Source organism: Mobula hypostoma, chromosome 23 (genome assembly GCF_963921235.1).
Source record: "Mobula hypostoma chromosome 23, sMobHyp1.1, whole genome shotgun sequence".
In the NCBI taxonomy this organism is placed as follows: Eukaryota; Metazoa; Chordata; class Chondrichthyes; order Myliobatiformes; family Myliobatidae; genus Mobula; species Mobula hypostoma.
Window position 1 is genome coordinate 44,446,199 of NC_086119.1, and position 15,834 is coordinate 44,462,032.

At 44.6% G+C, this 15,834-nt stretch overlaps 1 protein-coding gene across 8 annotated transcripts in view; it reads left to right on the plus strand.

Annotated features, from left to right (window-relative positions):
• Window positions 1-15,834, plus strand: part of gtf2ird1 (GTF2I repeat domain containing 1) — a 200,953-nt gene that overhangs the window by 50,616 nt on the left and 134,503 nt on the right. For all 8 annotated transcript variants that reach the window (XM_063031349.1, XM_063031348.1, XM_063031351.1 and 5 more), the window contains exons 4-7: window positions 1,472-1,613; window positions 5,047-5,193; window positions 6,645-6,828; window positions 8,448-8,764. In XM_063031349.1, coding sequence (XP_062887419.1) covers window positions 1,472-1,613; window positions 5,047-5,193; window positions 6,645-6,828; window positions 8,448-8,764 — 790 coding nt within the window. The remainder of the gene's footprint in view (window positions 1-1,471; window positions 1,614-5,046; window positions 5,194-6,644; window positions 6,829-8,447; window positions 8,765-15,834) is intronic.

Sequence of the window (15,834 nt, forward strand, 5' to 3'; positions counted from 1 at the left end):
AGAGGTAGTTCTGTTGGTAAATTTGAAGTAATTCAGTAAGCCAAAACAATTGATCGTAGGAAAGCAGCAGAAGTAGAGGTCAGTGTAGAAGAATTTGCAAATGACAGCTGATATGAGCAAGTACACTGTACCCACTGTGGAAATCAGACATCAAGGTGTAAATGCTCACTGTGATAGTACTATGCGACTACTTACAGATCAAAGTAAATTTATTATGAAGGTACATGAGGATTAAAAAGAGGATTTTCATAGCAGTCATAGAGTCCATTCTCACGTACGGATGCGAGACGTGGACACTCACCAAGACGATGCGAAAGTCTTTAAGTGGTTCCTATACACGAATGCTCCAGATGGCTCTTGATGTGAGTTGGCTACAGCACATGACGAGCGTCGAGCTCTAAACAACCTACCGATGCTCACCACTAAAATCGAGGCGAGAAGACTGCAACTAGCGGGGTACTGTCTACACCACCCCGAGCTACCTGCCAGCCTAGTCATCATATGGGAGCCCAAGCACGGGAGGATGAACCCTGGGCGCCCTCCCAAGACTTATGGTCAACACGCTCCTAGAAGACAGGGGCATGGCTAATGTAGATGAACTGAACACACTGATGAGGGAGAGGGAGAAGTGGAGAGTCCGTCATCGTGCCCGACGCCGGCCCCCTAGGCCTGAGTTGACGTAGCAGTAGAAGGTACATGCATGCCATCATGTACAACCCGTGAGATTTGTTTTCGTGCAGGCATACACAGTAACTCCATGAAACACAACAGAATCAATGAAAAACTGCACCCAACAGGATGAGAAAAGGACCAATATGCAAAAGACAACAAACTGTGCAAATGTGGAAAAAATATATAAATGAATAAGCAATAAATATCAAGAACCTGAGATGAAAAGTCCTTGAAAGTGAGTCCATTGGTTGTGGTAACAGTTCAGTGATGGGACAACTGAGGTTATCTCCTCTGGTTCAAGAGCCTGATGGTTGAGGGGTAATAACTGTTCCTGAACCTGGTGGTATGAGGCTCTTGTACCACCTTCCTGATGGTGACAATGAGAGAGCGTGGCCAGGGCTGGGGGTCTTCATTGATGGATGCTGGTTTTCTGTGATAGCGCTCCATATAAATGTGTTCAATGGTGGGAACACAACAGGAGTAGACTGATTCATTCTTTCATTCTATTCTGTTATTCATTAAATTATGGAGCATCTTAATTTCATCGTCTGGCACTAGTTCTGTAACCATTAACACTCCTTTGTGACAAAGAACTTATCCATTACAATTTGAAATGTGAACCCCACACTCAGTAATAATTCTTGGAGAGAGTTCCAGTGGTCAGAGAGTGGGAGTTCCCCCTTGCATTAATTACCTTGAGCTTTGGACGACAGAAGTGAATTTCCTTTCATTTGTTTAAATAGCTAATGTTCTGGTTCTGCCCAGAGATATTACCTCTGTGATCTTTTGTTGTCTGCAGTGCACGGCGCTCTCGAAGCTAAATGCTGAAGTTGCCTGCATTGCCGTTCATGACGAAAGCACGTTTGTCCTGGGAACGGAGAAAGGAAAAGTGTTTCTGAATGCCCGGAGAGAGCTACAAAAAGAATTTGTCAAGTACTGTGGTAAGTTTTCACAACACTGTGCTGCTTAGCTGGGCCAAATCAAGATGGTGTTTGAGCTTCCAGCATTGTGCTGTAGGCTGAAAGATGCCTTTCTTTCCATAACGTCTCACCTTGGGTAAGGATATGTCGTTGTGGCTGAGCTGTCAGTGTAGAGATAAAACAATGCTGCATTGTTGAAAATACACAGTTTTGTGGCAAGGACCCCAATGCCCCTCCCTCCTCTGCAAAGATGGAAATAATGATGGTTGTCCAGACATCATCTCTGGTTGAAGGACTTTGCTGTACTATATAATCACATCAGCATATTGTGCTCTACCATTTGACTTCATAGCAACTGCAATTAGTTTAGCAGACTCGATGGGCCAAATGGCCTAATTCTGTTCATGTATTTTATGGTCTTTCGTGACACTGGCGTGGGATGAATTTCAAGGCGAGTGAGGAGCAGAGGTGGTCTCAAGGTATTCTAAGACATGTCTGTCTCTTTTCGAATGTCATCAACAATAGATGAGCTGGTGTTCATCTCCTTTCTGCTTGTGGGATCTTGACGTGCATAAATTCACAGCCTTTGATGTCTATGTAACAAAAATGACTGCACTTCAAAAGCACCTAACCAGTGGTGATGTGCTTTAGAATATCCTGAAGTGCTCCTTGTGTGCAGTCTTTTAAAGGAAAACATACAAGCTTTTACATTAACTATGAGTCTGTCAAAGACTGACGAAGATAAGTTGGTGCTTCATCTAATCAATATGAAGGATTTTGATTAAACTTTCGCTTTGTAAAATGACCTCAGGCATATATTGTTTAGTGGAGCCTGACTCTTCGTGACCTCAAGAACCACAGGGTCCGTAGGGTTTTCATGGCAAGATACGGAAGCAGATTACCAGCCCTTTCTTCCCCACAGATACTGCTGCTGCCCAGGTTGGGACCCAGCTGGGTTTGAACTCAGGACCATCTCCCTTGAAGTCCAGTGCTGACGGCACTACACCACCAGCCAGGCATACATGCAATCTCTAAATCGTTGCAGAGCTTTTGATCAAAAGCTTGGACAGGATCCAAGTTCTGATCCAAAAAAAATACAGGCAAGGCCATCAAAACACAAGCAAGTTTGCAGATACTAGAACTCCAAAGCCATCTACGGAAATAAAAGAACAGTTGACGTTTTGGGCTGAGACTCTTCTTCAAAGCTGATAAGGAATTGGGAGGACATCAGAATAAAAAGGTAGGGGAAGGGGAAGGAGGCTAGCTTGGAAGGTGATGGGTGAAGCCAGTTCGTGGGAAGGGTCAAGGTCTGGAGAAGGAGGAATCTGACAGAAGAGAGTGGACCATAGAAGAAAAAGAAAGAGGAGGGGACCCAGGGGGAGGTGGAAAGAAATAAAAGCTCGGAGTGAGGAAGAGTGGAGGCCATCAGAAGCCCAGAAGACACCCGGCTCGACTGCTGGTCTCTAAGAGTAAAAGTGAAAGTTAGTCTCCAGGTGGCCAACTTACTAATTTGAAATAGGCTGGGTCTGAATTGGCTGTGGCCCTTTCTAGTGAACTGGAGGAAGTCAAATGCATATTATTGTGTGGAATGAGAGAGAATAAGGAACCAAGTAAGCATGCTGTTAGTTACAGTGTTTTGGACCTTATTTTAATAATGCCATTGAGGGGAAATTGCTGCAGCATTTTTTTTAGTGGAAGATGATTACCTGCCGTTCGTCACAGGCCTTTGAATGGGAGCAGTGGAAGCAGAAGCCTGGATAGAGATCATCTTCCTCTGACAGTGGGAAGGGAGCCAGCATGAGCATTCCTTCCTCTGGTGAAACATCACACAAGGGAATGCATCACTCAGCCAAGTGGTTGTGTTTGCTCTGACTTAGGAATCATTTTCAACACACTTTGGATGAGGCGACTCCATCACTGCCGCCGACCCTGAAATATTATTGTAAAAGTCTCGCCTCGACTTGTCAAATGCTGCAGTGAGTTTGCTCTGGTAAATCAAACTTGTGCTTACACTTCCAGCGCTGGTTCACCAGGCTGAGAGAGATGTAGGGACTTCCTCCTTTCAGAAGGGCTTTGACGAGGTGCTGTACATAAGGCTGCTTAGCAAGATAAGAGCCCATGGAATTACTGGGAAGTTACTAGGATGGGTGGAGCATTGGCTGAATGGCAGAAAACAGAGAGTGGGAATAAAGGGATCCTATTCTGGCTGGCTGCCGGTTACCAGTGGGGTTCAGCAGGGGTCGGTGTTGGGACCGCTGCTTTTTACAATGTATGTCAATGATTTGGACTCAATCATTTTGTGCAGTTTTGTGGCTAAATTTGCTGATGATACAAAGATAGGTGGAGGAGTGGGTAGTGTTGAGGAAACAGAGAGCCTTAGATAGTTTAGGGGAATGGGCAAAGAAGTGGCAAGTGAAATACAATATTGGAAAGTGCATGGTCCTGCACTTTGGTGGAAGAAATAAACAGGCAGACTATTATTTCAATGGGGAGAAAATTCAAAATGCAGAGATGCAAAGAGACTTGGGAGTCCTTGTGCAGGATATCCTAAAGGTTAACCTCCAGGTTGAATCGATTGTGAAGAAGGCAAATGCAATGTTGGCATTCATTTCTAGAGGTATAGAACATAAGAGCAGGGATGTGATGTTGAGGCTCTATAAGGCACTTGTGAGACCACACTTGGAGTATTGGGTGCAGTTTTGGGCTCCTTATTTTAGAAGTGATATACTGACATTGGAGAGGGTTCAGAGAAGATTCACGAGAATGATTCCAGGAATGAAAGGGTTACCATATGAGGAATGTCTGGCAGCTCTGGGCTGTATTCCCTGGAGTTCAGGAGAATGAGGGGGGGATCTCAAAGAAACATTCCAAATGTTAAAAGGTCTGAACAGATTAGATATGACAAAGTTATTTCCTATTGTAGGGGAGTCTAGGACAAGAGGGCACGACTTCAGGATTGAAGGACGTCCATTTAGAACAGAGATGCGGAGAAATTACTTTAGTCAGAGGGTGGTAAATCTATGGAATTTGTTGCCATGAGCAGCTGTGGAAGCCAAGTCATTGGGTGCATTTAAGGCAGAGATAAATAGGTTCTTGATTAGCCAGGGCATCAAAGGGAATGGGGTCAAGGCAGGGGGGTGGGGATGACTGAAAAAATTGGATGAGCCCATGATGAGCAGACTTGATGATCCGAATGGCTGATTTCTCCTACATCTTATGGTCTTGTGGTAATGTGTCACTCTAGGAGAAACATGTAATTGCACTGATTTAGCGGTATGGAAACTAAGGCAAGGCTGCATTGTTTAAAAAACTTAATTTAAAGGACATCCTAATGAGTGCATGTTTATTAATGATATCCTTTATGTTAATGAGAGAAGCAGGGTGAAATATTGTGGCTTCAGGGTTGTCATAACCCTATGTATATATGAACTAACTCTCTGTCTTTATCCTGCAGCAAGCTGGAACGCACAATTACGCGGCATGGAGATGTTGAAAATGGTGGCAGAGAACGGCCGGAACATGCAGAGGGACTCGCTGGATCCCATGAGTGATGTTTACGTGCTGCGGAAAATGGTGGAGGAAGTATTTGCTGTGCTTTACAGTGAGTGTCTGCTGTACTCTGGGTTGATGGGGTGCTCTGTTTTTGATGGAGGATTGGTGCGCCCGACACCGACAGCTTTGAAGTTACCATTCAACTGGTCCAGCTGGGAGAGTGATACCAGAGCTGCTGGTTCAGCGGGCAGGCAGCAACACAAGACTTTTCTGGGCTACAGTGGCAGAAGTTTTGTCAGTTTACAGAGGGGGGAGATCCAGCTGCACGTGTGCTGCTCGTTCTGCTGGACTTCAGAGGCCTTCTGTTCTACTGGGAATACCAGACATCCCACCTCTCCCAGAAGTTCTGGGAGTCTCCGGCATATTAATAGTGGCTCCCTGATGCCTGCAAATTATATACAATATCACAGAAATCAATTTTTTCGAGAGCGAGCGAGAGAAAGCAAGAGAGAGCATGAGAGTGACCACGAGAGAGAGAGAGAGAGAGAGAGCGCGAGAGAGAAAGTGAGAGCACGAGAGAGCGCGAGAGTGACCACGAGAGAGAGAGAGAGAGAGCAAGCGAGAGCGCGCCATGGCAGAGTGTTCCAAAAAAAAATATAAAACGTACGTCACCCCAGACTACACTAAAGTGTACCCCTGCCTAATAGGGGTCAAAAATAATGACAGTGTTGCTCGCTGCACTGTTTGCAACAGTGACTTTTCTATTGCCCATGGTGGGTTAAGACTGTAAAAGACATGTTGAGGTGAGTTTACCGGCTGTTATATTTGTTCATTAGCATAGCTAACGTAATTTAAACTAGCTGGCTCGCTGCTAAGGAGCTACTCTATTGCAAACATCCCACCTCTCCCGGAAGTTCCGGAAGTCTCCCGCAAATTGATGGCGCTACCTCCCTGAAATGAGGTTTTTGCTGGGTGGGATGTCTGGAATACCACTGTTAAGGTACTGGAATATTCTGCTGGAGCATTGGCTGTACAAGTCCTTTCCTATTCTGCTGGCTGATGTGCCAGCTGTTACAGGAGTTAAATGCACAGTTGCTCCCTGTTCTGCGGTGGTACAGCAGCATGGTTGCTGCCTGTTTCCCTGAGGGTACAGAGCTCAGGTGCTGGCCCCACTCAGACGGGACCCACCCACAGGCTGATCTTGTTAAGATCCAACTGCACATAACCCTCCCTTTTGTTCTGCTGGGTAAACGATTCCACAAGTGACATTGCGTTCCAGTAGGGATTGATTCCATCTGTCTGTGATGGAGAAGCGATTTCTTTCATAGTCACAGCATGAAGTTCTGGAATATAGGCTGCCAACATTGACTGATGAAGGGAATTTACAGATGGAAAATACTTGTGGATAATTTATATGTCATCCTCTTGTTTATAAAACTGAATTATTTGTTTAATAATATCACTGCAAGATTGGAGTTTTAAAGTAATGGGAAAATGCTTTTGAAAATTACGAAGTTATTGTATGGAGTTTTAATATTAACGAGTGATAAATTCCCACAGGTGAAGCCCTGGAAAAGTCCACCATTGTTCCTGTGCCTTACGAGAAGATCCTGAAGGACCCGCCTTCTATAATTGTACACGGGTTGCCCGATGGCATCTGCTTCAAGCGACCTTCAGAGTACGAAGCTCACACGCTGAAAAGGATTTTGGAGCGAAGTAACAGGATTCGGTTTACTGTGAAAAGGTATTCACTCACAAAAGATTGCAGTAGAAAAGGCAGGAGGACTGACAAACATTTGGAGGACTGAATTATGAAACGGCTTGACGTCCTGCCCAGCATCTGGACAGGCATAACAAAGTATTTTATTTATGAAATGAAGGAAAGGGAAACTTTTGCAGGACTGGAGCCAGGATGTTCCGAAAGACTTCCCAGCCACTGATGTACCTTTGAAGGCTGGTTGCTGTCGTAGTGGGCAAAATGCAGCATCAGTCCGTGGACAATAAGCTCCCATGGTCAGCAATGTGATTGTGACCAGATTATGTCTGCTTTGAATATCAGTTAATAGATGAATATTGGACAATGTTAATTGAGTAGCATTGTGCTATTTATCTGGTTTCTTGGTTTAAAGTTTCAGTGAAATACGATACCTCCAATTGTTCAACACTTCCTCCTGTGTCAGCCTGGATTGCTGTGTCTTTAAAAGAAATGAGACTGAGATTGTTGTTGAATTCAGTCAACTGTCTGGATCATTTCCCTCAAGCAGAGATGCTGCACCCATTAATTCCCAGTCAGTCTCCCAGCTAAGTGCTGACCAGGCCCAGGTCTAGGTCTGCTTAGCTTAAGAGCATGATGAGAAGGCTGATAACAAAACTTCCCAGTTGTGTTCAAATTCCAGGAGTCAGGCTTGAAGCAACAACTCTGATTTGGAGGGGAAAGCCTTACTACTGCAGAGAGGCTGATCTCAAGTCATGCTATCTTAATTGTTTGTGTTTTTTTTAATGAAGTCCCACCTGCCCCCACCGCATCCTCACCACATTCTACAGAGGTTGTATTGAGAGCATCCTGAGCAGCTGCATCACTGCCTGGTTCGGGAATTGCACCATCTCAGATTGCAAGACCCTGCAGCGGATAGTGAGGTCACCTGAGAAGATCAGCGGGGTCTCTCTTCCCGCCATTACAGACATTTACACCACACGCTGCACCCGCAAAGCCAACAGCATTGTGAAGGACCCCACACACCCCCCATACAAACTCTTCTCCCTCCTGCCATCTGGCAAAAGGTACCGAAGCATCCGGGCTCTCATGACCAGACTGTGTAACAGTTTCTTCCCCCAAGCCATCAGACTCCTCAATACTCAGAGTCTAGACTGACATCTACATCATTTATTATTATATTGTAATTTGTCCTCTACTGTGCCTATTGTCTTGTTTATTAATTATTGTACTGCCCTGCACTGTTTTATGCACTTGATGTAGTCCTGTGCAGGTCTGTAGTCTAGTGTAGTTTTTATGTTGTTTTACATAGTCTAGTGTAGCCTTGTGCTGTCTCACACAGTCTAGTGTAGTTTTGTGTTTCATGTAGTACCAGGGTCCTGGAGGAACATTGTTTCATCTTTACTGTGTGCTGTACCAGCAGTTTATGGTAGAAATGACAATGACTTGACTTGAGAGCTGGAAAGTTGCGGTATGTGATAATTATGAGATTACCATGGGCTTCATTGCTTATCCATGAAACCCACTTATCTCAGTGTGAATGCTTCTAAACTATAATTTATAATGCAAAGCAGATCAAAAGTGGACTGATGGTCAGTAATATTCCCATTTATTTTTCTGCCCCTCTACCTCTCATCATATGCTTCCAGATCTTTGGACGAGGACATCCAAGAGCTGAGGAATTGTGTGGAGCTGAATCGGGAAATCCAGCCTGGAAAAAGCGTCTCTGATTTTAATCGGGAGAGTCCCATGGCTAAGCTTTCCAATCATGACACGAGCAATGTACGGACGCCACCACAATTTCTTTATGAACTCCCAGGATCCAGGATCCCACTGGATTTAAACCAGGAACTTCTCACTGCGAGACCCACTACGAACTTTAACCATGAGCTTTCACCCACTGGAGCCTCAGTCGTGATGGATTCGAAGAAGTTGCCTCCTGCGCGTGACTGTGCTGATGATACTGGTAATGGGCTTTTCTGTTTGGGGGGGGGAGGGTGACGGGGACGCCAATAAGCAAAGTTTAGCTGAAAGCAAAGACAGCAAACATTCTGATGGTTTCCAACTGACAGATCAGGTTTAGAAAGTGAGAGAGAGTATAGAGTACTTCAGAGTGAGCCTTCTTCCTCAATCCACCTCACCCTCCATCTCTACCAGTGCCGTCCTTGCACCAGTGTACCAGTTCCCCAGGTGGCCTCTCTGAGCTGGAATCAAGGGCTGAATTCACTGAATATGGAAAATCCTGGCCTACTAGCTGGAAGGATAATTTGATTCCAGCTGAAGGCTCTTGACTCCAAGTATCGACTGTCCATTTCCCACCATCCTCCATTCCTACCAGGCCCACTGACCTCCTCAGGTACCTGATGTGTTTGACCAGCTTTCTTTCCTGCAGGCATCCCAGGTCACTACACCTTTGTGTCAAAACCAAGGAAGTTTGTGCTTCAGGGACTAGCTTAAAACTGGCTAAATTCCAGTGTCTGAACTGTATTTGAAGAAGTGAAAGGTTAACAGCTGCTCCATTGCACCTCTCTGCCCCATTTCTGCAGACATTTCCCCCACCCTGCTCCCCCTGAATTCCCAACATGGCTTGCTCACTGTGGCCCAGTTAGTAGGCCTGTTGTATTTTGTCAGGCTCGTAGAACGCAACTGGGGCGGCGCAGAGGGTAAAATGTGCAGTAATTATTTGAATTCTGCTTTACTGATGCTGAATCCCTTCTTGTCTCAACTAATGTTTAAAAAAAACAGAGTTTATTTCACACAAAATGCTGGTGGAACACAGCAGGCCAGGCAGTATCTATAGGAAGAAGTACAGTCAACGTTTTGGGCCGAGGCCCTTCATCAGGACTAACTGAAAGAAGAGATAGTAAGAGATTTGAAAGTGGGAGGGGGAGGGGGAGATCTGAAATGATAGGAGAGGAGGCTGTGGATAGACATATCAGAATGGGAATGGGACATGGAATTAAAATTTGTGGCCACTGGGAGATCCTGCTTTCTCTGGCGGACAGAGCGTAGGTGTTCAGCGAAACGGTCTCCCAGCCTGTGTCAGGTCTCGCCAATATATAGGAGGCCGCACCAGGAGCACCGGGCGCAGTATATCACCCCAGCCGACTCACAGGTGAAGTATTGCCTCACCTGGAAGGACTGTCCGGGGCCGTGAATGATGGTGAATGAGGAAGTGTAAGGGCATTCTGATATGTCTATCCATGGCCTCCTCTACTGTCAAGATGAAACCACACTCAGGTTGGAGGAACAACACCTTATATTCCCTCTGGGTAGCCTCCAACCTGATGGCATGAACAATGATTCCTCTAACTTCTGTTAATGCCCCTCCTCCCCTTCTTACCCCATCTCTTATTTATTTTTATTCCCCCCCTTTTTTTTTCCTTCTCTCTCACTATCATTCCTTGCCTGCTCTGCATCTTCCTCTGGGCTCCCCTCCCCCTTTCTTTCTCCTTCGGCCTCCCGTCCCATGATCCTCTCCCTTCTCCAGCCTTGTATCCCTTTTGCCAATCAACTTTCCAGCTCTTATCTCCATCCCTCCCCCTCCTGTCTTCTATCATTTCAGATCTCCCCCTCCCCTTCCCACTTTCAAATCTCTAACTATCTCTTCTTTCAGTTAGTCCCGACAAAGGGTCTCGACCCAAAACGTCGACTGTACTTCTTCTTATAGATGCTGCCTGGCCTGCTGTGTTCCACCAGCATTTTGTGTGTGTGTGTGTGGCTTGAATTTCCAGCATCTGCAGATTTCCTTGTGTTAGAGTTTATTTCATGTGCAATGCGCTTGATATCTCGAGCTTGAAAATGGCCACTCAGAAACCACGGTGGTCCAGTCTGAGTCAACGGTTGGAAACACAGCATTCATCCTGTCCAAGTGGTACGCTGGTTAATCCTTCGAACGAAACAGCAAGAAAAGAGATGTGAAGGTTACAAAATAGGCAATAATAGTGAGGTTAATATCATAAGTAATCTGTGAATGTCTAAGTTGGAAAACAGTCCCTGGTGAATGGCCAATCTTGCAATTTATTTGTCTTGATTGTTTTACCAGTAACATAGTCCAGGGCTGGACCCCTGCCCTGTTCAGTCCAATCCTCCTCTAGCAACTTGCACCAGGGGTGATTGATAAGTTTGTGGTCTAAGCTAGAAGGAGATGAGTTAATAACTTCAAACTTTCCACATAATCACTTAAGAGTTGAACTGCACGTGCATGTAACGAGAGATGTACAACTCATCCTCTACCTTAGGCCACGAACTTATCAATCACCACTTGTGTTTGCTAAGCCTACAAAGGCATGGTCCTCTTTTCGATATCAATTGCCTACAATAGCGATGAATGACTGCCTGTCAGTCCAGGGACCGGGCTGAATATCAGATTAAATGGGTGGCCTGTGCAGAGTACCCCTGTCGCCGTCCCTCGCAATAATGAGTATACCGCTTTGGATTCTGTAATTGAGGGGGTGGGTGACCTACTGGGGGTGGGGGGGGGAAGAAGAGGACTGAAGGAGTGATGAGGGATTCATTCCGTAGTTGGAGGAGTAGACACGAGACTCTGTGGACACAATAGAGAGACCCGGATGGTTTGCTCCCTGCCAGGAGCCAGGGTCAGGTCAGGTACAAGACATTCTAAAGGATCATCAGCCAGACATCTTGGTACATATTGGCACCAATGACACAGGTAGGAAAAGCGAGGAGGTCCTGAATAGAGAATTTAGGGAGCCAGGTTGAAAACTAAAATGCAGGACCTCCAGGGTAGTAATCTCTAGGTTGCTGCCTATGCCTTGCACCAGTGAGGGTAAGAATAGGATTATTTGGCAGATGAATGCGTGGCTGAGGAATTGGTGTGGTGGGGCAACATTTCCGATTTCTGGATCATGGGGATCACTTCTGGGGAAGGTATGACCTGTACAAAAGGGACGGGTTACGCCTGAATCAGAGAGGGGACCAATATCCTTGTGGGCAGGTTTGCTAGAGCTGTTGGGGAGGGTTTTAACCAATATAGCAGGGGGATGGGAAACTGATGGGGCAGTTGGCACATAAGCTGAGGCAGTGTGTGCGTGAAACTGTCAGGAAAGACAGGCAGATGATAGGACAAAATATCAGTCAGTGGGTTGAGTTGCAGTGTTAAAATTGAAAAGGGTGATGAATACAGAATTGAAAGTGTTGTATTTGAATGCACGCAGTATTCTGAATAAAGTAGATTATCTTGTAGCACAGTTAGAGATTGGCAGGTATGATGTGGACCTGACTAATTTGTGGCTGAAAGAAGATCCTAGTTGGGAGGTTAACCTCCAAGGAAACACATTGTATTGAAAGGACAGGCAGATAGGGAGAGGGGGTGGGGTGACTCTGCTGGTTTAAAAAAAATTGAAATAAAATCCTTAGGAAGAGGTGACATGGGATAGGAAGATGTAGAATTCTTGAGAAGAGTTAAGGAACTGAAACGATAAAAAGACCCTCGTAGGAGTTATATACAGGCCTCCAAACAGTAGGTAGGATGGGGGCTACAAATTACAATGGGAACTAGAAAATGCATGTAATAAGGGCAATGTTACAATAGTCACGATTATTTCATGGGAAAATCAGATTGGTGTACATTTTGGATACCAAGAAAGAGAATTTGTAGAATGCCTATGAGATGGATTTTTAGAGCAGCTTGTGGTCGAACCCTCTAGGAGTCAACTATTCTGCAATGGGTCTTGTGTAATGAGCCAGATTTCATTAGGGAGTTTAAGATAAATGAACTCTTGGAAGACAGTGATCATAATATGATAGAATTTACCCTGCAATTTGAGAAAGAGAGAAGCAAAAGTCAAAAGTATCAGTGCTACAGCAGAGTAAAGTGAATTACAGAGGCATGGGAGAGGAGCTGGCCAAAATTGTTTGGAAGGAGACGCTGGTGTGGATGTCAGCTAGGAACAATTCGGAAGGTACAGGATAGATACATCCCAAAGAAAAAAAATATCCTAAAGGCAGAATGACACAACTGTGGCTGACAAGATAAGTCAAAGTCAACATAAAAGCAAAAGAGAGGGCATACAATAGAGCAAAAATTAGAGGAAAAGCAAAGGATTGGGAAGCTTTTAAAACAAACAGAAGGCAACTAAAAAGCCATAAAGAGGAAAAAGATTAAATAAGAAGGTAAGCTGGCCAATAATACCAAAGAGGATACCAAATGTTTTTCAGGTAAGAGGATACCAAATGTTTTTCAGGTATATAAAGAGTTAAAGACAGGTGAGAGCAGGTATTGGACCACTGGAAAATGACACTGGAGAGTTAGAAATAAGGGACAAGGAAATGGCACAGTTTGCACCAGTCTTCACTGTGCAAGACTCCAGCAATATGCCAAAAGTTCAAGAATGGCAGGGGGCAGAAATGAGTGCAGTTGCTATTTCTAGGGAGAAGGTGCTTGGGAAGCTGAAAGGTCTGGTTAAATAAGTCCCTTGGGCCGGATGGACAATACCCCAGGGTTCTGAAAGAGGTAGCTGAAGAGGTTGTGGAGGCATTAGAACTGATCATTTCAGAATCACTATATTCTGGCTTGTTTCTGGAAGATCGGAAAATTGCATGTCTTTCCACTCTCTAAGAAGGGAGGGAGGCAGAAGAAAAATTTTAAGCCAAATTAGACTTCAGTGAAGATGTTGGAATCAATTGTTAAGGATGAGGTTTCAGGGTACTTGGAGGCCCATGATAAAATAGGCCAAAGTCATCATGGGCATGGTTTCCTTAAGGGAAAATCTTGCCTGGCAAATCTGTTGGAATTCCTGAGTAAGTAACAAACAGGATAGACAAAGGAGAATTGGTTGCTGTTGTGTACTTTGATTTTCTGGTTGCCTTTGCCAAGGTGCTGCACATCAGGCTGCTTAGCAAGATAAGAAACTGGAAAGATACTAGCATGGATAGAGCATTGGTTTTCTGGCTGGCTGCCGGTGACTACTGGTGTTCTGCTGGGTCGATGTTGGGTCTGCTTTCTTTTACATTATATGTCAATGACTTGGAAGACAGAGTAGATGGCTTTGTGGCTAAGTTTGCGGACAATATGAAGATAGGTGGAAGGGCAGGAAGTGTTGAGGAAGCAAAGAGGTTGCAGAAGGATTTAGATAGATTGGAAGAATGGGTAAAGTGCCAGATGGAGTATAGTATAGGGAAGAGCATGGTCATACATTTTAGTAGAAGGAATAAAAGTGTATACTATTTTCTAAATGGGGAGGAAAATCAAAAATCTGAAGTGCAAAGAGACTTGGGAGTCTTCTTTCAGGGTTCCTTGAAGGTTAACTTGCAGTTTGAGTCAGTGGTAAGGAAAGCAAATGCAATGTTAGCATTATTTCTAAGATTAGAATATATAAAAAAAGTATGTAATGCTAAGGCTTTGTAAGGCGCTGGAAAGACCTCACTTGGAGTATTATGAGCAGTTTTGGGCCCCTTATCTCAGAAAAGATGTGCTGACATTGGAGACGGTTCAAAGGAAGCCCATGAAGATAATTCTTGGAATGAAAGGCTTATGATATGAGGAGCATTTGATGGCTCTGGGCCTGTACTTGCTGGAATTTAGAAGGATGAGGGGGGATCTCATTGAACTCTTATCAAATTCTGAAAAGCCTAGATAGAGTGGATGTGGAGAGGATATAGTGGAGGAGTCTAGGACCAGAGGGCACAATGTCCATTTAGATAAGGAGGAATTTCTTTAGCTAGAAGGAGGTGAATCTGTAGAGTTCTTTTCTACAGTTGGCTATGGAGGCCAGGTCATTGGGTGTATTTAAGGTAGAGGTTGATAGATTCTTACTGTCAGGGCATGAAAGGTTACGGGGAGATGGCAGGAGAATGGAGTTGAGAGGGAAATGGATCAGCCATAATCAAATGGCGGAGCAGACTCGATGGGCTGAATGGCCTAATTCAGCTCCTGTGCCACATGATCTTATGAACAGTTTGTCAAATATCATTGAGTCATGATACAATTTGAAGTGCAATACCTAAAATTATGCAGGTCATAGATAGGATAGTTAGTCTTTTTTCGAGGCCAGGGAGATCCAGTTCTCGAGCCACAGGTTTAAGGTGAGTGGGGAGATATTTAAACAAGATCTGAGGGGTAGGTTTTTACAGAAAGTAGTTGGTGGTTATCTGGAACAGGATGTCAGGAGGCAGTGAGGGCAGATGGAATTACAGAGTTCGAAAGGCACAGGGGGGATATGGGCTTAAGGTAGACAAATATAGTTAGTGTGGTCGGCGTGGTGGCTGACCCGGATGAGTTCAGTTAAAAAGGCCCATTTCTGTGTTACCTGATTCTATGATGTGTTCCCCTATTTGTCGCAATAATATTTTGCAAGCTGTTATTTGAGTTGGCTTTGCTGCCTTGCATTCAATAGCTAGTGGGAATGGTGCTAAGGTTTTGGATCTAGAAAGCTGCAGGCTCAGTTGCCACTGTGTCACGTATCGAGATGATCTGAGGTTATAAATAAGACACTGGAGGTCCAGGATGATCTTGAGAAGAGGTTAATATGGCCTTCATCTGTTGCAAGGTACATGGCACTCTGCACATTGTATAAAATCCTCCTCCCCCCGCCGGCCACCCCAGCAGTGAAGAAGGACTGAGTCCTATTTATTGAATTTAAGGGGAAGAAGGGCCCCTAAGTCAGGAAAGAATGACTTTAACTGAAATTACTTCCTTGTTCCTCAGAATATTGCAAAGCATTTCACAATAAGTAGCTTATGCTCTTTAGAGTTCAGTGGGCTGTCTTTATGTAGATGATCATGGCTCTGTTCAATGGTTGCACAAAGATTTATAGAGGTACACTTTAATATATTTTGATACAACTACTTGGTAGAAGAATGCTGGACAGGATATTCCATCATGTTCTTTTCTGGAAACTACTGTGGGATCTTTAATATCCTTGTGACTCAGCAGACCATTTGTCTAGACAATGCGACATTACCACAGCAGAGCAATGAAATTTTAACCCAGATTAGGACTAGAAACTCCTCCAGGCTCTGCCGCTGCAATTTAGTTTTTGGGTGTTCAGTAGTTACTATTTTAGCATTTGGATG